Source organism: Miniopterus natalensis, chromosome 7, assembly GCF_054644295.1.
Source record: "Miniopterus natalensis isolate mMinNat1 chromosome 7, mMinNat1.hap1, whole genome shotgun sequence".
In the NCBI taxonomy this organism is placed as follows: domain Eukaryota; kingdom Metazoa; phylum Chordata; class Mammalia; order Chiroptera; family Miniopteridae; genus Miniopterus; species Miniopterus natalensis.
In genome coordinates, this window is record NC_142087.1 from 10,884,836 (window position 1) to 10,908,666 (window position 23,831).

The 23,831-nt window shown below is 40.0% G+C and overlaps 1 protein-coding gene and 1 pseudogene across 4 annotated transcripts in view; one reads left to right on the top strand and one right to left on the bottom strand.

Moving 5' to 3' along the window:
* Positions 1-11,885, top strand: part of RBL1 (RB transcriptional corepressor like 1) — a 69,207-nt gene extending 57,322 nt beyond the window's left edge. For 2 of the 4 annotated variants that reach the window (XM_087818746.1, XM_087818747.1), the window contains 4 exons: positions 6,723-6,871; positions 7,752-7,835; positions 8,198-8,362; positions 9,823-11,885. In XM_087818746.1, coding sequence (XP_087674872.1) covers positions 6,723-6,871; positions 7,752-7,835; positions 8,198-8,362; positions 9,823-9,993 — 569 coding nt within the window. In that variant the 3' untranslated portion in view covers positions 9,994-11,885. The remainder of the gene's footprint in view (positions 1-6,722; positions 6,872-7,751; positions 7,836-8,197; positions 8,363-9,822) is intronic. The other 2 variants (XM_087818748.1, XM_087818749.1) reach the window with 1 other exon arrangement.
* A 4,610-nt stretch (positions 11,886-16,495) lies between these two features.
* On the bottom strand, positions 16,496-16,808 carry LOC148092681 (protein S100-A11 pseudogene; annotated as a pseudogene).
* Positions 16,809-23,831: the final 7,023 nt, after the last annotated feature.

Sequence of the window (23,831 nt, forward strand, 5' to 3'; positions counted from 1 at the left end):
GGTTCACTCGAGACAGATGCTAACATTCTGTTATCTTTAAAGCCAAGTTAAAGCCAACAATATGCATCAGAGTTCAGAGCTGGGCATCATCCATAATAGTAAAGCCCCACAGACCTCATAGGATCTCTTATCTCTTTCATGGTATTGTGGATAGTGTCTCAAATATTTTAACTAATCTGCTTTTGTTAAATACCTAATTTCCCCAACATGAGCCAATTTTTAGCATTAGGCATACTTAATAAATGGTTGCTATTTTCATCAATAAAAACCTATCCCTGATGTTGACTATGTTAATTAGCAAAGCATTGACCATTGATTGACATATGCCTAATAGAACCCTTATAGTAGCCAACTGTGGAGAATGACCTTAATTGAAACACCAGTTCACTTGTGTACCGTACATTCTTCATTATCATGTTAGCAGACCTCCCTAGACTAGCATTCTTGATTTAGAACATTTGAGAGCCTGGCCGGGCATGGCTTAGCGGTTGAGCATCAACCTAGGATCCAGGCGATCAGGGTTCGATTCCCGGTCAGGGCACATGCCCAGGTTGTGGGCTCGATCAGTGACTCTCTCATCATTGATGTTTCTGTCTCTCTCTCTCCCTCTCCTTTCCTCTCTCTGAAGTCAATAAAGATTAAAAATAAATAAAAATAGAATATTTGAGAGACCCAGATTATAGCTTAATATAAGTAACACAATCATAATACTCAAATGTATTATAGTAAATTGAAAACTTTACAGATACCTCAAAGGCTTTTTTTAAGGATTAAAAATAAAGTGTGTGTGTGTGTGTGTGTGTGTGTGTGTGTGTGTGTTTAACACAAAGCCTGCTCACAGTAAGGCCTTAGTAACAGTAAGTAGTAGCTATTATATATTATTTTGTAAAATTTATTATATTTTATTAAGGAATATGGTTCTTTAGTTGCCTTTTTAAAGCTACTTTTTCTAAGGTCATATTCCTTAAAATCTTTTAAATGTTGAAAACTACATCTCACACATATAAAACAAAAGTAAAAGACAAAGCAAATTCTCTGAAGGGACAAAAATTCTGTTTTCATATAAGATGTATAAAATTGGTAGCTGCAAATTGATAATTAGATTACTTCTCATTAGATACATTTTACAGTCACCTAATAGACAACCAAGATATTTGTAGAGCACATTTTTACTTGTTTTTAGATTATAGTGATGCCTTTTAGAACTCACAAGAAACTGCTAAAATATTTCTGAAATATTCTAAAACCACTGAAGTTTTAAACTGGTCTGTGGTTAGTAGCTTTTGCATAACTAGAAGTCATGCCGCCCTCTCAATCAGAAGGCCTGTCTGAGAGTTACTGCACATTGTCATGGTGAGGGTAAATGGTAGGAGCCTTAATAAGGCAAGTACTAAATGCCTATTCTGGGGAAGTGTTGCTATGCTGGTCACCCCATCACCTCTCAACCTGACCCTTTGATTTGTAAATTCTGATCTCTTTCATCCTAAAATAATTTTGTTTCTCCTTTTTTTTTCTTTTTTTTAAAATATATCTTTATTGATTTCAGAGAGAGGAAGGGAGAGGGGGAGAGAGAGAGAAAAACATCAATGATGAGAGAGTCATTGATCGAGGCCACAACCGGGCATGTGCCCTTACCGGGAATCGAACCCCGATCTCCCGGATCCTAGGTTGATGCTCAACCGCTGAGCCACGCCTGGTTGGACTCTCCATTTTTAAGTGGTAAGAATCACAGTATATGCCTTTTCTCAATCTGAAAACTAATGACTATATGCAAAGAAATCAGCATCAGTCACTTGAGCAGCTCCTTTTCCAGTGATGGCTGGGGGATTTCATCAATATGTGCACCCCAGTTTGGGTGTGCCCAACCTCTGAAACCAGGTCCCCTGAGAAATAGCTGTCTAATGTTCCCTTGAATGCAAATGTGTCGTTCTAGGATGTAAAACCGTATATTATGGTCGCTTTTGTTGGCCACCTGCAACCCTACAATAATTTGCCTTCTCCCTTCCCACTTTCTTTTTTTAATTTTTTTATTTATTGATTGTAGAGAGAGAGGTGAAGAAAGAGGAAAACATCAATTTGTTGTTCCACTTATACATTCATTGGTTGATTCTTGTATGTGCCCTGACCAGGGATCGAGCCCTTAACCTTGGATGACACACTAACCAACTAAGCTACCTGGCCCTGGCCTCCCTTTCCACTTTCAGTTTAGGTCTTTGAAAGTTTCTAAAGGCAAAGATCCAGGCTGAATAGCTCAGCATATCTCTGCAGATCTCTGCAGCTGTTATCTCCAATGTCCTAAGGGCTCGTTTCATTCACTGGTGGTTTATATAAAGCCACATTTAATTGCTTGACAATGTTATCTGATAATCCAAAAAAGACATTCCTTTTATTCATGGGAGCAGTAGGGAAAATTAAGAAATCGTAGTTCATTGGGCAAGGAAAATCATGTATTTTGAAGTTGGGTTTGCTTTAAGGCTATCTTTCCTATGATGGGATAGGGAAACTAACTTACAGTGGTTTAAGTAGGAAACATGTCCTCATTTCTCAACTGTTGGCTCTAGACAGGCAACTTAGCCTAATCAGGTCTCTAAATCTAGGAAGAAAAAATTCATTGTGACTAGAATCCTAACCAGTATAGCCAGGCTGTATTCTAATTTAGAGTCCTTGGCAGCTGGAACAGGGAAGAAATCTCTAGGGAGTCACTGCTCTCAGTGATGAGAAAAGCTCTGGAGCCTAGATCTTTGTTGTCTTACATTTCACATAATTAGCGGTACTAGGGAGGAGTTCCTGACTGGAAGGAATGAGGCAAGAACTGGAGCCCTTGGAAATGTGGGAAGTCAGAGACAAAGCATCAAGACTAGTAAGAGCAAAATGTCACAGGCCGAGAATTGTGAAAAAGGAAGATGAAGACCACTCTTCCAGTGCCTGGTTTGCATCAGCAATTCCACAAGAGCTGGATAAACCTTTGCTTTATTAGGGGTTATTTAGTTAGCACCAATAGTACTGTAGCCTTAGCTATAATTCTGAGTTTCACCTCTTTCACAGAAGAGCTGTAATAAAGCATTTCCTTCTGAAACAAATGCTCAGAGAATTGCTTTCTTTTTAATTTTTTTATTTATTGATTTTAGAGAGAGAGAAACATCTGTTTGCTGTTGCACTTATTTATTCATTCATTGCTTGCTTTTTGTACGTGCCCTAACCGGGGATCAAACTAGCAACCTTGGCATATTGGGACGATGTTCTAACCAACCAAGCTACCTGTCCAGGGCCCAGAGAATTGCTTTCTATATGAAGCCTTTATCAAACATAAATTGAGGTATGACTTGGCAGAGAACAAAAGTCAGTTGTGTGGCCTGGCCGGGCGTGGCTCAGCAGTTGAGCATCAACCTAGGATCCAGGAGATCAAGGTTCAGTTCCCAGTCAGGACACGTGCCCAGGTTGTGGGTTTGACCCCCAGTAGAGGGCGTGCAGGAGGCAGCCAATCAGTGACTGTCATCATTGATGTTTCTATCACTCTCCCTCTCCCTTCCTCTCTCTGAAATCAATAAAGACATATTAAAAAATAAGAGTCAATTGTTTCTGAATTTCTAAGGTCACTAAATATTGACAGATAACCTGTTGGTACTGAGTTGACACAGGGCTCAGGAAATGAGGGATTAAATCCAAGACTTAATTAAATTCATGAGTTTACTCAGCTGAAGATTACCCTCTCAGACAATCTGACACTTCTCATCAATTAACCACATGACCACACAAAGTGACCATGACATTATTTGCAGAAAACTTTTTATGTAGTAGAATAATGACTCCCTTTCTTGATACCTGAAAAGATGCTGATGTGATCTGCAGTCCTTCTTGCACGTTCTGCAGCTGGTTCTGCATTGTGATGATCTCCTTGGTGATGGAGGTAATGAGACAACTCTGCACAAATGTCTGTTCACCACCTATAGGAAGACAGGACACAGACTCAGCAATAGCATTTTACAGCTCATTTCATCAGCCTCTGCTAGAGAAATGTATCTGAAGAGGACAGCCCCCAGGAATGCAATGAGAGAAAATGCCATGATTCTAGAATCACACGAATTTTATTGTGTAGAAATTCACTCCTGAGACACAGTTCTTTCCCAGAGTGGGGGAACTGTCAGAGCCTGACTGCCTTCATTCTGTTTCTCTAACCTCTGCATGACACACAAGATCACGTGGTTTAAGGCAAACATATAGGAAGGGTAGGTTTTACAAAGAAAAAAAATCTTCAAATATTGAAAAGACAACTATATGGGGATGTAAAATACAGCATAGGGGATAGAGTCAATAATATTGTAATAACTATATATGGTATCAGGTGGGTACTAAACTTGGGGGATAACTTCATAAGTTATATAAATGCCTAATCACTGTGCTATGCACTTGAAACTAAATTTTCAACTGTAATTTATTTTTTTTAAATTTAAATAGTTTATTGGTTCATTTCACAAACATTTTATCATGTGCCTCAAGTTATATTAGGCAGAGGTTCCCTTCCACTCTCTGAGGGGAAGCAGACTTGTAACAGTTACAGCAGCAGTCAGGCAAACCTCTGATCTCATTCTCTCTCTCAGTCTTGTAAGTTCCATATCCTGATGTATGTGTGGTAAGGTTCTCAGTCACCAGGCCTACTAAGGCTTTAATGTCAGAGCGCTAGTGTCCTTAAAGAGGCTGGAAAGTAGAGATGTTTGTCCCGCATGAAGGATAACTGGCATTTTGTTTTCTGTTTTGAAATGAAAAAAAAAAAAGCTAAATAAAATCATGTTTAGTTAGAATTTAAGACTTTTTTGTTTGTTTTTTTAATATATCTTTATTGATTTCAGAGAGAGGAAGGAGAGGGAAAGAAATAGAAACCTCAGTGATGAGAGAGTCTGACTGGCTGCCTCCTGCACCCCCCCAACTGAGGATCGAGCCCGCAACCTGGGCATGTGCCCTGACTGGGAATCGAACCTCAGTCTCCTGGATCCCAGGCTGATGCTCAACGGCTGAGCCACACCCAGCCGGGCGGTCCCAGACTTTTAAATGTTTGGTTCCTTCAAACTTAGTATAGTGCCTTATCTTATGTAAATATTTACAACTGGAATTGGGATGACAGGAATATGAAGACTATATAGTCTCTGACCCCAGAAATTTCAAATCCAAGGAGGACATTAGATAATTTTAATTGATCCATATAATGAGAATAGCCTGCAGTAGCTGTTCCCCAGTATACTTTGGAATAGTGTTCCACAGGATGGTAATTAGTGTTACGGGGAAGAGGGACTGTGCATTTTTTAAAAAACCTGAGAGCCTGGCTGGGCATGGCTCAGCGGTTGAGTGTCGACCTGGGATCCAGGCAATCGGGGTTCGATTCCCGGTCAGGGCACATGCCCGGGTTGCGGGCTCGATCAATGACTCTCTCATCATTGATGTTTCTATCTCTCGCTCCCTCTCCTTTCCTCTCTCTGAAATCAATAAAGATATATTTTAAAAAACAACAACCTGAGAAATATGAAAGTAAAGTGAACATGTGTTTTTTTCCCAACTATAAAACTTCTCAAAGCCATTAATACACTAACATGTATTCTGAATTTCCAAGAGGAGGGTAGAGTATGCAGCATGTCCTCAACTTACTCCACCACATAGCTTTTTACCCCCATTAAGAGCCTTCAAAAATGGCAGGAGTGAAAGAGACATCCAACTCCCTGGGCTGCTTGGCCTGTGGACCATGTTTGAGCTTACTGGTTTTCCGAAGGTGGAAGCATGCCTCTCTGTCCGTGTTCTCAGTGTTTGCCAGGCAGTGTATTAAGAATGAGAACCTTTTTTCATATGCAGAGTTCTTTTTAATTGGCAGTGGTTTTCTTAGCTCTTGTAAACAGATTACTCTTGTTTGTACAAGTAGACAGTGGTTTGGAATACTCTTCCCCCAAAAAGAGGAGAGTTTTGCCTGTTGTCACAGACTATCCCAGAGTTACACTGATAAATAGGAAATTACCTTGGGGCAAGCTGTCATTTTACAACTAAGGATGCTAGCTATAAACTGAGCACTGAAGTTCATGTTGTACATCCAAGTTAGGCCCTTTCAACCCCTGTAACCTGGCATGTATTTGCAAAAAAATAAACAATTCATCGTGCTTCTTAACCTATGAGGATATGCCTTACTTTTCAGAGTCTTTCCACCTTTCTGCAGTATGAATATATGCAGGCCCTTTTGTTATCTGAATATCAGGGTTTTCCACTGCCACCCATTCCCTAGAGCTTAGTTTAGCTAAACCCACTCAAGGCTGGTGCCCCTCTGAGGGCCACAGTGACAGTGAGCTCAGATGGGTGGCTCAGTTGGTTAGAACGTCATTCTAGTACACCAAGGTTGTAGGTTCTATACCTGGTCAGGGCACATACAAGAATTAACCAATTAATGCATAAATAAGTGGAACAGCAAACTGATGTTTCTCTCAAATCAGTAAACTTTTTTAAAAAATTTAAGGTATCTAGAGAAAAGAGTGCTACCTTAAGTTTACATGTTTGTATTCCTCAAGATTTCAATTTAATTTATGCATAATATTTATAGATTTCTGAACCTATTTTGAAAACACTGATTGTTTTACATAAAGATTTATGTTTATTTGAAGTTTTTTATATTGTAGAGAGAGTTATAATTTAAATAATCAACTTGTATATTAAAGTAGTACATCTGTCACAGCACTGAATTCTTTTAACAGACTTGGAAGATGTTACAAAAACACCTGATTGTTCCAGTGCACCAGTGAGAGAGGAAAGAGGCGATCTTATCAAATTTTACAATACAGTGTATGTAGGAAGAGTAAAGTCATTTGCATTGAAATATGACTTGTCAAATCAGGACCATATGGTATGTCTTGTATTTTATTACTTTATTAATATTGTAGTCACAGTTGGATTACTATGAGTTTATTTTGTGAGATAAGTGTTTCAGAGTTAATGCCACATTGATGCATTATATAAGACAAAATATACTAGTAATAATCACAAAGTGATTAAGGCTGTGATACAGCAGAGACCAAAGGAAATCATGAAAATTTAATCCATACTATGATTATGTTGCTAGAAATTATGTATACATATGGGCAAGGACTAGATGGGAACAGAGAAAACAAATTTTAATTCTGGTCATTTTTCCCTTGGTTTTGATTTCTATTATTATATTTATGAGATAAATGTTTTTCTCAAGATAAAGAGAAAAGGAAATAGATAGGCCTGAATTATAAATAGAGGCAATGCTAAGAAATTTTTATGCAGGTCCTAGCTTTGGCAGTACCAACAGGTTTGTAAGAGTAGTATTAGCAGTATATAAACTGAGTTGATTCCCAACAGACCAGACTTTAGTTATAAGAAAGAGGGACATAGTAGAAGCTGCCCCCTGCCAGTAACCATGTATGTTTATCTGTGTGTCTCTACATTTCTGTCCTTGTTCCTTTCAAGGAACATAAATGGTCTCCAACTAACCTCAGAGGCCAGGGCTGCTCATCCTACTCCATCAGTTCTAGCTCCGATCATATACCATGCTGCGAATATTTCTATCATCTGCCAATTGAAACTAGTTTTATTAGCTTCAAGTAAAGATGAAAATGAGTAATAATTAAGGAGCCATCTTTATTTAGTCTTGAAATGGAAACACTGTACCTAATATTAAAGTACAGACTCTGCTCACCTAACTCTATTTCTAAATCTTTTGTGTTTTAATATAAAGTCTTAACATTTCTCATTAACAGATTTGTTCTGTGTTGGACTCATCCTGCTGGCTCATAGAATTCTCTGCCTCTCTTTTATGCTCTCTGCTGCTGCTTTGGTTGTGGGTATGTGTGTGTCGAGAGAGATTCTTATTGCAAGTGTTAGGACATTGATTATTCTTTGCCCCTGTTTTCTGAGAATGGACGTGGGGTTCCTATACTCCTGGCTTACTGCTTCTGGTGTCTTCCCCAGAATTCTTCAGGATTTCCTGAAAGATCCAGAAAAATCCATTTTATTTTATCTCTTAGTAATTGTTGAAAAAATAAGGAGTAATAGACCGTTTCTTTGCTTTTCTTCAGCCATAAATAAGCTCTTACAATATACCTGACTCCCACCTAGGAGATGCCAATAAGAATAAAAATATGGTGGAATTCCAAAAAGAAAGAAAACTTTTATCTTAAAACAATTTATTTTGGGGTTATTTCAGATGGAAGCTCCGCCACTGTCTCCTTTTCCACATATTAAGCAACAGCCAGGCTCACCACGCCGAATTTCCCAGCAGCACTCTATTTATGTTTCCCCACACAAGAATGGGTCAGGCCTAACACCAAGGACTGCTCTGCTGTATAAGTTTAACGGCAGCCCTTCTAAGGTAAGGTGCACACAAACTTTACTCCAAAACAACTTATGTACATTTGTTAAAAATAGGATTTCACATTACCAATTAGTAATCTTTAATCTGCTCTCTCTTTTTTGCATAGTTACTACTAATATAAACTGTTACTATGGCAAATTTCCTGTGATCAAGAGCAGTGCATTCAGTTGAGGTAGTTCAGTCCATTACTATTGACATGATATTGGAGGAGTTCACTGCAATAGTCTGGTGTGTCCCCCTGCTCAAGCGTGATCTTGAGAAGGGACCCACCAGTAAGGCAGCACCTGCTAGTGGTCAGATATGGGGAACATTAAGTTTAAAGAAAGGCCTTGAAAATGGAAGTTTATTTGGTGGATGGTAATAAGGATAGTAAAGGGTCTGAAAAGAGGCCTCTACACAGACAGCTCTGTGGTTATCTCCATCTTTATCCTGTACCATGATAAAGGTGTGACAGGGACATGATTGCTGTTTTCTGGTATTTCAAGGGCTGTCAAGCAGATATGTTCAGTATGTCTCCAGAAGCCAGAATTACTGCCCACTGAAAGAAATGGTACTGGGACAGATTGTAACTCAATCCAAATACAAACGTAGCTCCTTAACTCAGAACTTTCTCATTCGGTTCCACAGACATCTGTTGAGTTTCTGCTGTACTTAGCAAACAGAACACACTGAGATAGAGCACCTCACAGATTTGCATTTCCTCTTCATAGAAGTCATGCAAGAGATTCTTGCATGAAATCAAAGATGGGACCAATTGACTTCTAAGGCAGTGATTTCAGAACCATAGGTCAGAGTCACCTGGGGAGCTTGTTGAAGACAGATAACCTATCCCATAGACCTGAATCACAAAGCTCTGGCAGTCAGGTTCCCTACGCAATTGTGATGTACAACTTTTAGGAAAAACTTCTCTAAGGCCTGCTACTGAGAATGTGGGTTTCGACCAGCAACATCAGCATCACTTGGGAGCATTTTAGAAATGCAGACTCAGGCCTCACACCAGCCCTACTGAATCTGAGCCTGTATTTTTAACAAGACCCCCAGATGATTAGTAGGTATGTTAAAGTTTCAAAAGCGTTGCTCTAGGAGGAGGATCTCAACCTTTAGGGAGCATAAGAATCCCCTAGAGGGCTGGATAAAACAGATTGCTGGGCCCCACCCCCAATGCTTGATTGAGTAGGTGTGGGGTGAGGCTTGAGAATTTGCATTTCTAAGTTCCTAGATGCTTCTGCTGCATCTGCTCTGTGTCCACACTTTGTGAACTACTGGTATAAGGTAAATTCATTTTTTTAAAAACTCCTGAAAGGATTAGTTCTAATTACCCTTATTCAGTTGGCCTTGATTCAAAAAAGTAATCTGTACCCCATCAGGATAGAGGGCAGGAAAAAGCAGTTAGCTTAGTTCTTTGCTCTTTCCCTTTTTTCCCCTTTTACTCATGCATGTCCTCTATTTTTGCACAGAGTTTGAAAGATATCAACAACATGATAAGGCAAGGTGAACAGAGAACCAAGAAGCGAGCAATAGCCATTGATGCTGATGCAGAATCACCTGCCAAACGCCTCTGTCAAGAAAATGATGATATTTTACTTAAAAGACTGCAGGATGTTGTCAGTGAAAGAGCAAACCATTAGTGCCTTTCCTGTTTCTGTGATAAAAGCACTTTCAGGTTGTTTTGCATAAAGTTGGGGCTTTATCTTTCAGAATTTTCAGTCCTCTACATGGTAAATATCACTGAATTATAAGAAAAACTGCATGAAAATTATACACTTTTTTTTAACGTTCATGCAAAATGTAGTTGACAGATATGTATTTTGAGTTGGATTGGAAAGGAATGTTTTAAGTGCCTTTTAAACATATTAATAGTCCTAGAATTTTTTAAATGTTTGTTCCTTGGGTTAGTTTTTAAGATGAAGTAAGGAGAAACCTTATAATTTTTAACTCACTTTTTAAAATAATCAAATGCCTCCTCTTGTGCTCCATAATATGAGGGCCAATAATCTATTTTTGGTAAGTGCGCTTTGAGATATTTGTGTTCTAAATTTAATACTGAGTAGGGGTTGGTTCCCATTGCACCTGGGCCAGAGGATGTTGTACCAGCTTGTCTGTGACCCACTGTGGTAACTCTACATCCAGGTGCCACTACCATTCTAGGTTCTCTAGATCCTTTCTCCTGCCCTTCCTCTCTTGAGCATAAGCAGATTTATACCAAGCCCATGCACTACCCACACTCCTCGCTTTCCAGCCCTAAGCCTCTTAACCTGGTGTCTCAACCTAATGAAAAGGGTCTTGCTCCTTTTTTAAACTACTATCATTTTGTTTCTGAACCATTAACTTAATATTTGTGATTATATTACATCATGTAATTCTCAAAATAAGAAGCTACTGCTTCTCAAGCCAGTAGAATAAAATACAGATAAGAGTTTTTAGAAACTAAATTTCCTAGTTAGTGAGGTAGCACCGTGATAATGTGTGAAATACTATTTTTGGGGTCATCATAAGATTAGTCATCTCAATATTGATAATTGATTCCGTAATAAATAACCTTTTTTTTTTTTTATGATTTTTTAAATTGATTTGAGAGAGAGAAGAAGAGGGAGAGAAAGAGAGAGAGAGGAACATCGATGTGAGTGGAACATTGATTGGCTGCCTCCTGCATGCCCCCTGCCTGGGATCAAGCGTGCAACCCGGGCATGTGCCCTGACTGGGAATTGAACTGGCAACTTTTTGGTGCACAGGGTGACACCCAGCCAAGTGAGCCACACTGGGCAGGCTCGTTGAACCTTTTTCTAAACCACAATATCTCTTCATACCTCATAATTATAAGTTACATCAGTAAAGCAACTGGTTATTACTTCCTCCTCTTTGTTCTCAGTGTTATTGGCACATTGTGAGTTTCCCATTAGGATCTGACCACTGGAGCCCCATAAGGATGCTTTCCAGTACTAGGTAGGGGTGTGCAGCTTTCCAAAGAATCAACTGTTCAGTATTCATTTTTTCTAGTGTGTTTTCAGATTCTGGAAGGATATGGATAAGCCATTCTTCATTATTTTTGGAGAAAATGTTATCAATTATATATTTTTTTGACTGAAAAATCTTATTTTTTAAAATGCAAAGTTTTTAACTTAATCTATGTCTAACCCTGGCTAATTTGAATTAGTCTAATACTAGCCTATAAATTAGTAATTACTATTGTCAGGAATTTTATTTTTAAATTGTAAGAAGAAAAGTGATTTTGGCCACATTGTGCTTTTCTGAAAACTACACCCTCCTTTTTCGTGTGTAGTATCTACACGTGTTATACACCAAATAACTTCAAGTCTGTCTTGATCCTTGTATGTATTTTTATGTAGCTGTAGCTATTGTGTCATTTTCACCTTCATTATTAATGTGCAGAATATAAGCGAGCATTTGTACATTGACTGTATAAGAAACTCTGGACATGTTTTATCAGTTTCCAAGACTGAATATCAGTGTACATAAAACTGTTAATAAAACATTGGAGTTTTTGAAATTATTGAAAAACTATACTTGTGCTCTTTTCTGTGTGACCAGAAGCAATTGTGCAGCCGTTTTAGAATCTACATCTCTTTAAATATCTGCTTCAGATCTTTTTTTTTTTTAATCCTCACCCGAGGATATTTTTTCGTTGCTTTTCGGGGGGGGGGCAGGGAAACAGACATTGATGTGAGAGAGACATCGATTGGTTGCCTCATGCACACACCCTGACCAGGGTGAGGGATCGAGCCTGCAACCCAGGTACGTGCCCTTGGCCAGAATCGAACCTGGGAGCCTTCAGTTCCCGGGCCGACCTCTTAACCACTGAGCCAAACCAGCTAGGGCTGCCTTATATCTTTTGATTATGTTAGTGTAACCTAAAAGTTAATGTTCCTGGTGGTTTCCAAGAGCTATGAAGAGAATGAGTGGTGAATACAGGGTTTTGTTTGGGGTGATGAAAATATTTTGGAACTTGTATAAGTGGTGGTTGCATAACATTGTGAATTTACTAAATTACATTTAATTTTACTTTAAAATGGTTAGTTCTATGTTAAGTGAATTTCACCTTGATTTTAAAAAGGCCTTAGAGCTCGGCTGGCGTGGCTCAGTGGTTGAGCGCCCACCCATGAACCAAGAAGTCAGGGTTCGATTCCAGGTCAGGACACTGCCCGGGTTGTAGGCTCGATCCCCAGCAGGGGTGTGCAGGAGGCAGCCAATGAATGACTCTCTCTCATCATTGATGTTTCTGTCTCTCTTTCACTATCCCTTCCTCTCTCTGAAATCAGTAAATCAATAAATAATTAAACTAAGTAAAAGGCCTTATAGTGAACATGTAGACCAAATTATTCAATCCTGGATTAAGGAAAAGGATTATTTCTCCTAGGGGTGCGTTTGGGTGTATTTCTCCAAAGACTCACAGCTTAAAAATTCTTTTTTAATTAAGATTTTAACAGGGGGAACAGGGTATGAGGGGTAAATGTTAATGGAAAAAAATAAAGGGAAAAATAGATTTTAATATTTTTTTTTTTAAAGAGAAAGGAAAGTAATATTCCTGCTTGCATTGATTTTATTCCTTTATAGTACTTACACTAAGTCAGCAAACATTAATGGCTGCATACTCTATTCCTGGCCCTTCGCTAGGTGTTAGGGACATAAACATGAACCACACATAGTTTCTGTCCTCAAGATATATTTGTAGCCCATTAATATAATGTCATAAGTATAGTAATAGAGGTCTATGCAGAGGGATGGTATTTCCCTTTTCCTAAAGGGAAAGCTAAGTGGTAATTTAGTTCTTAGGGATGAACAACTGTTTGCCAGGGCAGTAGAAGTATTCAGAGAGCACAACCCGTACAAAGGCACAGAGGCATGAACGTACTACACAGGCTTTGGGAGTTGCAGGGAGTTTAGTGAGACTGGAGTGGAGTGTGCATATATGCAAAGGTGTGCAAAGCAGGGCTGGGAAGGTAGGTAGGGCTTTTCATAGTTGGGCTTTCTAAGCCAGGTTAAGGAGCCCAGGCTTAATCATTTCCACTATTTCTCAACATTGGATGCAACTTGGGAGCTTTGAAAAACACACAAATAGATTGGTCCCTTCCCCAGAGATTTCTGATTTAATTGATTTGGGGAACTACCTAGCATCAGGATTTTTAAATACTCCCTAGGCAAGCACATAAGGTTGACAACCACTGCAATAGGCGATGGAGAGACACTAAAGAGGTTTTAGTTTTAAGTGGATAATAACAGAATCTGTTTATTTCAGAGCAGCAGTTTCCTGACTTTCCCAAGGATAAGGATTATCTGAGACACCTATTAGCAATATGGATTCTTAGGCCCCACCCTTGACCAGTGGAATGATAATCACCTAGGGAAGGGCCTAGACATTTGTTTTTGACCTCAGTTCCAACCCTCAAGCCCTTGATCTGGCTGTGCTGCTTAGTTTACAGATTGTTAATCTTGTTAAAAATGCAGTCTTTTTCAGAAGATTGGGGATTGGGCCTGAAGTTCTACTTTTTGAACAAGAGCCCGCATAATGCCAGTGCTTCTAGTCAGAAGAAGATACTTTGAATAGCAAGGTTAAGACATCTGGAAGTTGTGCAGAGGACCAGTTAGAGGATAGTTAGACTAATATGAAAGACTAATAAGGTTAGTGATTTTTAACTTGGGGTAATTTCTCCCCCTTACAGACATTTGGGAATGACTATAGAGACATTTTTGCATTTTTTAATGTCACAGCTGGGTGGGGCAGGGTGAGGGGTGGTGCTACTGGTGGTTTCGAGTGGGTAGAAGCCAGGGATGGTGCTAAACATGTTAGTACAATGCACAGTACAGCCCCCACAACAAAGAATTATCCAGCCCAAGACGTTACTTCTGCCAATCCCTGAATTAAGTAAACACTTAGGCAAGAATAGCTGTACACTTTAAGATAGATACTGGTGGTGGGGGCAAAACAAGAGCCACAGAGGGTCATCTAACTCTGTCTGGGCTTGTATGGGGTCCCGATCAGGGATGGCTTCATAAGGAAGCCAGAAACGACTTTCCAGAAAGGACTAATAGATTCCAGATTGGGTAACTAATACACAAGTGAGATTATTTGACATCAATGACAGACCCTTAATATGAGAAGAAAATACTCCTGAGGTTTCAGAGTAAATATACTACATCTAGGCAGTGGTCCCATCAAATTGCCCAATGGTAAGAATCACCTTTGAGGGTTTATTAACCAAAGAGATTCAATAGTGTGGCACACGAACAGTTTTGTTAAGCATCCCAGGCTGTTCTTTTCTTTATTTATTTATTATTTATTTATTTATTTATTCTTTTTTAAAAATTGATTTTTAGCACGGCTGGGCGAGGCTCAGCAGTTGAGCATCAGCCTAGAATCCAGGAGATCTCAGGTCGATTCCCTGTCAGGGCACATGCCCGGGTTGCGGGCTCAATCCCCAGTCGGGGGCATGCAGGAGGCAGCCGATCAATGACTCTCTCATCATTGATATTTCTCTCTCTCCCTCTCCTTTCGTCTCTCTGAAATCAATAAAGATATATTTTTAAATAAATAAATAAAATAAAATAAATTTTTTAAATTGATTTTTAGAGAGAAAAAACATCAATCGGCTGCCTCTCACACAAGCCCTGACCAGGGATTGAACTGCATACAACCTGAGTATGTGCCCTGAGTGGGAATTGAACCCACCACCTTTGATGTACAGGACTACGCTCCAACCAAACTGGGCCACACTAGCCAGGCCCCAGGCTGTTCTTATCAGGGAAGTTGGGAAGTACTTGCCTAGAGTCCAGCGGAAGGGTAGAGTGGCCAAGAGTGTTGAGTTCCTCCCAAACATCCTCGCAGACATTACCACCAAACCAAGTAGTGTTATACCCACGTCTTGTGCAAGATTAATTCACACAGAGACCAAATTGACTGTATGGAGATTTTTAATAGCCAGCGACTGCGAGCAGGCTCCTGCCCAAAACAAAACTCGGAGCCCTGAACAGTCTTTGCAGGGAGAACATAAAGGCAAAACCCACATTCTGGTTGGTTAAGGGCGGAGCAGATGGGGGAACTAGCAAAGGAATATACAGAAGCGAAGATAAGCATTAATCAGCCTTCTTCAGTTAGCTATTCCCTGGAATTCTGTGGGTGGAAACCTTTTTCAAAGCGCCAGGAGAAGGGGAGAGGTCATTGTTTCTACATAATAAATTGTGTTCTTGCTTAACTTCAAAGTAGCGGTTGTCAGGGTAGAAAACGGGAGCGCTGAGATGGGGGTGCTGCAGTTCAGTAGAACCACTCTATTTACTTCAGTTAAATTATTAGCACTTCAGGAAACGAGATTGATTACAGGAAATAACATCATTGAAGAAAAATTAGAATATATAGAAGCAAAAAATAAAAACTATATTCCCACTGTCAGAGGTCACTTTTTAACTTTTTTATTACAGTTATTTTTCACATGAAGGAAATTGTACAAATCTTAAGTTGCACACTGATGATTTTTCCCCAGCTTTATTGAGATATAATTTACATAGAATAAAATGCATTCATTTTAAGTGTACAGTCTGATGAATTTTAGTAATTATAGTCATATAACTACCACCACACCCATATATGAACCTTTCCATCACTTTAAAAAGTTTTCTTGTGCCCTTGGATCTTCTCTGCCTTCCTGGTATCCTCCCTACTACACACCCAGGCAGCGATTGGTCTGCTTTTTGTCTCAGCAGCTTTATCTTTTCCAGAGTTTTCCATAAATGTATGTATGCCCAGTATGTAGTCTTTTGAATTTGAGTTCTGCCACTTCGTATAATGTTTTTGAGACTCATTCGTGTTGTGCGTGTAAATATTTCTTTTTATTGCTGAACATTTTTCCTACCATAGGTATACCATAATTTGTTTACCAGTCGATGGACATTTAGGTTGTTTCTAGTTTCGGGCTATTAATAACTATGAACATTTGCATGCAAGTCTTTGAACATATGTGTGTGTGTTTAAAAAATATGTTTTATTACTACCAGGAGGAGGGGCCTGCATGGGGTGGTGAGTATGCTGGGCTCAGGGTATGTGTGGCCTGCGAGGCGGGGATGATGATTGGGAAGCTGGAAGGACAGGGGTCGGGTTTGGAGGCCAATTCCAAGCGCTCCTCAGATACACTTCTGGGAATGGCTGAAGGACTCATGGCAAGCTAATGCCGTGCCACCAAGAAGATTAAGGAATTCTTGGAAATCTAGCTGCCCGTCACAGTTGATGTCCAATTTCTTCATTGTGTGGGGAAGGACACCGGGGTCCTTCTGGTTCTTTGTGAAGGCAGCCAGTTCTGTCTTCATAAAGATGAGGACCTCAGCCTTGGAGAGTGTGTACCTGGTAATGTCCTTTTCGGCACACCTCTGGAAAATGGCAATTGGAGACGCACTCGGTGCACCACATGGTCTCTGCAGGGCTGGACATTTTTGCCATGTAGGAGTGGAGTGAGGCACAGAGGCTGGGGGGTGCGGCTGAACTTGTATTTTTATTTCCCTTTTATGCCCCTATGAGTAGTTGGATTGCTGGGCCAAATGGTAACTACATGTTTAACTTCATAAGATATTGCCATGTCCTTTTTCTAAGTGGGCGTCTTACACTCCCACCAGCAGTGTGTAAGAGTTCCATTTGTACCGCGTTGCAGCCACCTCTGATGCGAATCTTCCTAGACTTTTTTCAGTGCACATAGTATGTATGGTTTAGCTAGAAATGGATCATATGTATCAATAATCGGAGTCATCTTAGCAATGTCTAAATTATACTTCTATGACAATTCTGATGCCTGTGTTCTCGAATATGAGTTTACTATTATTTATGTTATCATCGAACAAAGAAAAATTAACAGGGTTTTGGGTGGGGATTCCGTTGTTGAATTTCTTTCAGATAATGGCGTTTGGAATACGTTTTGTTTAGTGGGCCTAATGTTTGCAAAGTTAAGAGTCAAGCGTTATTCGTAATATCATTATGCACAGTTGTTAGAGTACTAAAGATAGTCATCACATAGTGGAGAGCCAAATAGGCTCCTTTACTTTATTCGGGCCTCTGCTCATGTGTCAGGTCCCAGCACTTCTAACCAACCCAGCCTTTCCTATACTCTTAGCTTGTTTTACTTTTCTTCCCAGCACTTAATAAGCTACCCGTGTACTATCCGAATCCACCATTAGTAGTTTAGTAATTGCATATAGTTGAATATGTATAGTTTACATATATGGAGGTAGGCAAAAGTAGGTCTACTGTTATTAAATTACCACCCATCATTACCTAAAAGGTAAATCATAAATGAGGATATGAAATAATAATAAGACAAATAATACAAATAGATAACACTAATAAATTAATAATGCAAGAATAAGCTGTTTCGCGTACTTACGACTGTAAGCCTACTTTTGCCCACCCTGTATATAAACTTCAGGTAGATGGTACTTTTTGTTTCCCTGTGATTTTCTCAGAGTGTAAAATGATGCCTGGAGGAAATATAGGCTGGCCCTGGCCTCTGTGGCCCAGTTGGTTGGAGCACCGTCTGGTACAGTGAAGGTTTGATTCCCAGTCAGGGCACATATGGGAGGCAGCTGATTGAGTTTCTCTATCTTTCCCTCTCCCTTTCTCTCTCTCTAAAAAAGGAAAGAAAGGACAGGCTTCACATTTGTTGAATTAACGAATCGAATAAGGAGACTCAGAGATGCTTTTTATAATAATTATATCTAACATGTATTGAGCATTTTCCATGTGCCAGACTCAGTTCTCATAAAGCCCTATAATAAAACTTTTATACAAGAGGCAATTAAAGCTTAGAGATTTTAAGTAACTTGCCCAAAATGCCAAGATTTAACCCAAACACCCTGGTTCCATAGCCCACCGTTTAAAAAATTCAACGAAGTTGGGTGTTTTGTGTGGTAAAATATGTATAGCATAAAATTTACCATTTAACCATTTTTAAGTATACAGTTTGGTGGCCTTTAAGTACATTCACATTGAGTGCAACCACTCTCCAGATTGTTTTCACATTTTGCAAAACTGAAACCCAGTGGATGACAGCCCAGTTTTTAATCTGTAAACTTGACTGTGTCTTTTGAGAATAGTCTTGGGCCGACCTCAGATTTACATAATTCTGTTTTTTCCTTTCTTTACTCTCCTGCCCCCCCAATCCCCAGGCTTATTCCAGGAAGTCTCAGGCTGTTTACTCCCTCAAGCTTCTCTCTTTCTTTGCCTTGGAAAGCACCCTCATTTTTTGTTTCTATTTTGGAGACCTTCCTACCCCCATCACACACAGAGGAAACTCAGCTTGTTGAAAGAGTTCCATGTTCCAATGACAGTCTTTGTCCCTTTACTCAATTCTTCTCTTCCAAACCCTCTGTGAAATGTCAAATAAAATGGAGTCACTTGCAGGGCTTTAAAATGGGCTGGAAGGCATGAAGGAGGTGGGTCTTAGGCACATCCTCACCGATGAAACTTAAACTCTTGAACTGGGCAAGACCATAAATATTCCAGAACAAGAACATCTGCAACTTGTCACAGAGACGGATTTTTACTTAGTGATAGCCCTGGCAATCAGTTATGTTTAGCCAAACTTAACTCTCTGCTGCCAACGCCAATTAAAATCCTTTGTGAATGACTTTTGCAAACCTCCCCTTTTGCCTTTAAAAACCTCTGGCTTTTGTTCCCTGGTGGGACACTGTTTGGATTGCTATCTGAATCAGTATGCTGTAATTGCAGTTCCTTTTAATACCAAATAAACACTGTTCTTCTTCCTTGTGATTTTTGCCTCCAGACAATTTAGATTAACACCTCTCTTCCAGTTGCCTCCTGGGAACCCCAGTTTCCTCACCTTTGCCGTACCTCCCATAAACTTCCCACCTTAGAAGCCTTAGCACCAGCTTCCACCAATGACCTGAAGATGCAGTGCCACCTTAACCAGCTCCCCAAAGAATACTGCTTTCCTCCCCAGAATTTAATGCCAGTTTTCTCCCTGATACTCAGAACACACTAGATGGGGAATTCACTTCCCTGCAGCCACCTCAACTGTGAATGACACATCTCTTTCATAGGGGTGATTCAGGTTTTCAGTCTAGTAAAGAATGTGAATCAGAGAGTCTTAAACAGTATCCTGTTTTGTCTTAAACAGTATCCTGTTTCTTGGTCCGCTTCAACTCACACAATAGAGGTAAATATAATATGGGTGTTACCCAAATGCAGCTCCAAAGGCGAATCCTCCAGTCCCACCCAGATTACTGGGTTTAAGTGCCACCTTTATAGAAATTCTGAAACTATTTTCCTTGTTAATTATGTGATTAAGGAGTTCCAAGCACTGGAATGCCTTCACACCTTCTCCTTGAGATGAGGGTCAGATTTTTAAATGAGAAGGATCACTATGTAAATAAGAGGTTTAACTTTGAGGAAGGAATGTAAAAAATGATGGAAGGCTTCCAAAGCATTTGAATCAATACGTATTTTGTCAATAATGATAGCACACTTAGAAATAGACAAGTATGTGTGGGACTGTTTTGCATGATATCCAATAGTACAGGGATTCTTGGTAACAACCAAGAATGGCCATCAGAAGCCTGGGACCCAGGGCCTGGTTGGGTAGCTCAGTCGGTGGGAGCTTCATCCCAATACATGAAGATTGTGGGTTCAGTCCCTGCTCAGGGCACATACAAGAAGCAACCAATGAGTGCATCAATAAGTGGAACAACAAATTGATGTTTCTCTCTCTCTTTCTAAAATCAATAAATAAAATTTTAAAAAGAAGCAGCAGCCTGGGACCCAAAGATTGGGAACCACTAAGTCAAAATAACCAAACTTAGGCCAGCAACATAGGATTAGGATTGGATGTCACATAGTACAAGCGTGTTGTCCTTGTATATTAGTCTGCTAGGGCTGCTATCATAAAATACCATGGACCGGGTAGCTAAAACAAAGAAATTTATTTTCTCAAAGCCTGGAGGCTGGAAGTTCAAGATCAAGGTGCCCTGTCTCCAAATACAGTGCACTGGGGGCTAGGGCTTCAACATACAATGGTCTGTGTGGAGGGGGGGTTCACAGTTCAGTCCATAACACTGGTGTCCATTCAGTGAGTGGCAAGGAATTTCTCAGAGAAAAGAGTCTTTGTGAACTTGGCTGCGACATTAGGGCATTGAGTGGTAAGGAATCAGACTAGATTTCACAGATACAAGTGTCACCACAATGAAAAAATCAGACAGGTAACACTGGATTTCTGAACCCTGTTGGGTATTGAAGTTGTAAAGTGTATCAGGGATGTTTTCAGCTGCAAATGAGAAAAAACCCAAAGCTTCAAAACACATGAGAGAAAGTCCAACTCACACTGGTTTAAAAACTAAGGAAGTTTGCTAGCTCTGGTACTTGAAAGTGGGAAGACAAGGTGAACTTTTCAGTTAGTTAATCAAGTGGCTGAATAGTCTCATCAAAGGCCCAAGGTCTGTCCATGGTACTGGCTTTTACCTAAAGCTCTTCTCCTAATGATTCTAAGATAGCTAACCACAGTAATGGGAAATTGCCCTTTTTTTTGTAGCTTAGGGGCTCCCAAGCAAAGCTATGTTGGAATAAGACTGATGCAACTACCATTTTAATTTAGGTGCCATTGCTATATTTGAAATATGAGTAGAGACTAGCTCTCAGCAATGAGTTTTAAAAGGATCCATGAGCTATTTCTACCCAGGGGTACCCCATTCCCTGAAGTCTGGCTAGTCCCTTATGTGTTGGAGCATCCCACCCCAAACATTGAGACACTCTCAGGGAGTCACAATAAGCTAAACTCTACCAGGATGGGATGGCCTTTCCCTGTGACTGACGAAAAGACAGTAGTGTAACAGAGTAAAATGATCAGTCTCTCTGTCTCCATCTTGTTGTTCAAGCCTTCATTCCCACGGTTTTCAGGCTAATAGCTTCTGCTTCGTCTGCATATAGATATGCTAATCATTAGAAAATTCTGCTTGTGGCTAGAGGAGATGAGGGAAGTGTGTATTGTTTTTATTTATTTTTTAAAATATCTTTTTTAGTTTATTGATTTTAGAGAGGAAGGAAGACAGAGAGAGACACCGATTTGTCGTTCCACTTACTTATGCATTCATTGGTTATTCTTGTATGTATCTGCCCTGACCAGAAATCAAACCCCCAACCTTGGCGTATCAGGATGACACTCTAACCAACTGAGCTACCCGGCCAGGGTGGAAGTGTGTATTGTTTATCAAAGAGCCAGGCGGGTATGGCTCAGCGGTTGAGCATTGACCTAGGATCCAGGAGATCAGGGTTCGATTCCTGGTCAGGGCACATGCCCAGGTTGCCGGCTAGGCAGCCGATCAATGACTCTCATCATTGATGTTTCTCTATCTCTCTCTTCCCCTTCCTGTCCTCTCTCTGAAATCAATAAAGATATGTTTAAAAAAAAAAAAAAAGATTTGCGGGATTGCCCTAGTCAGGCGAGGATTAAAAAAAAAAAAAAGATTTGCAGGACTGTGGCTCAGTTGGTTGGAGCGTCATTCAGTGCACCGAAGGGTCTCAGTTTTGATTCCCAGTCAGGGCACATGTCCAGGTTTCGGGTTCGGCCCCTGGTCCTGGTTGGGGTGCGTCTGGGAAGCAACTGATTAATGTTTCTCTCTCTCTCCCTTCCTCTCACTAAAAAAAAAAAAAAAAAAAAATCAATAAAATTCATTTTAAAAACTGATTTGTGCCCTGCTGGGCATGGCTCAGCAGTTGAGCGTCAGCCTAGGATCCAGGAGATCAGGGTTCGATTCCCGGTCAGGGCACATGCCCGGGTTGCGGGCTCGATCCCCAGTTGGGGGCGTGCAGGAGGCAGCCAATCAATGACTCTCTCATCATTGATGTTTCTCTCTCTCCCTCTCCCTTCCTCTCTCTGAAATCAATAAAGACATATTTAAAAAAAAAAAAAAAGATTTGCAGGACTTACAGCAACTAGCACAATCATCCAACCTCTGCCAGCTCCCAGATGTCTGCAGTGGTCAGTCACCTCTTTCTCTCTTTTTTTTTTTAGATTCAGCTGCCAGTATTTATTGGTTTCATAGAAATATATATATTTTTTTAATCCTCACCCGAGGATATTTTGTCCATTGCTTTTCGGAGAGAGTGGAAGGGAGAGAGAGAGAGAGAAACATCAATGTGAGAAAGACACATCAATTGGTTGCCTCCCACCTACACCCCAACCGGGGCCAGGGATCAAGCCTGCAACCGAGGTACCTGCCCTTGGCTGGAATTGAACTCGGGAGTCCTCAGGCTGACGTTCTAACCATTGCTCACCCAGCTAAGGCCATAGAAATATTTTAAATAAACTTTACTTTTTAGAACAGTTTCAAATTTACAGAAAAATTGTGAAGATAGTACAGAGTTCCCATAAACTCAGCACCCAGTTTCCCCTATTATTAACATCTTACATTAGTATGGTATATTATTTACAATTAGTGAACCAATATTGATACATTATTATTAAAGTCCTAAAAATTAAAGTCTATCCTGCCCGGCTGGGCATGGCTCAGCGGTTAAGCATCGACCTGGGATCCAGGCAATCAGGGTTCAATTCCTGGTCAGGGCACATGCCTGGATTGCGGGCTGCAGCCAATCAATGACTCTCTCATCACTGATGTTTCTGTCTCTCTCTTTTCCTCTCTCTGAAATCAATAAAGTTGTTGTTTTTTTTTAAAGTCCATCCTTTATTCATATTTCCTCAGTTTTTACCTAATGTCTTTTTTCTGTTCCAGGATCCCACATTACATTTAGTCATCATATTTTCTTAGGCTCCTCTTAACTGAGTTTCTTGGACTCTTCTTTTTGATGACTTCGACAGTTTTGAGGAGTATTGGTCAGTGGACAGATACATTAAAGGACACCCTCTATTGGAATGTTTTTATATTTTATTTCTGTTTTGTTTTGTTGTTTAAAATATGTTTTCATTGATTTTAGAGATAAAGGGAGAGAGAGAGAGACATTGACCAGGTGCCTCTCCCACACACCCCGACCGGGATCCAGCCTAAAACCTGGGCATGTGCCCTGACCCATAATCAAATCGGCAACCTTTCAGTGCATGGGACAACGCTGAACCAACTGAGCCACACTGGCCAGGGCCGTTTTTACTTTTCAATTACAATTGACCTATAATATTATATTCTGAAACTTGTGGACACAAATAGCAGTGTGGTGGTTGCCAGAGGAAAGGGGGTGGGAGAGTGGGAGGTGAAGGGGGTCTTAATATATGGTGACAGGAGAAGATATGACTTTTGGTGGTGGTCACACAGAGCAATATACAGATCTTGTAACATAGAAACCCACACCCAAAACCTATATGTTCAGATTAACCATTGTCACCCCAATAAATTTAATAAAAATTTTAAAAATATTATATTAGTTTCAGGTGTACAACATAGTGATTAGACATTTATATAATTTATGAAGTGATCACTCTGATAAGTCTAATATCTATCTGACACCATA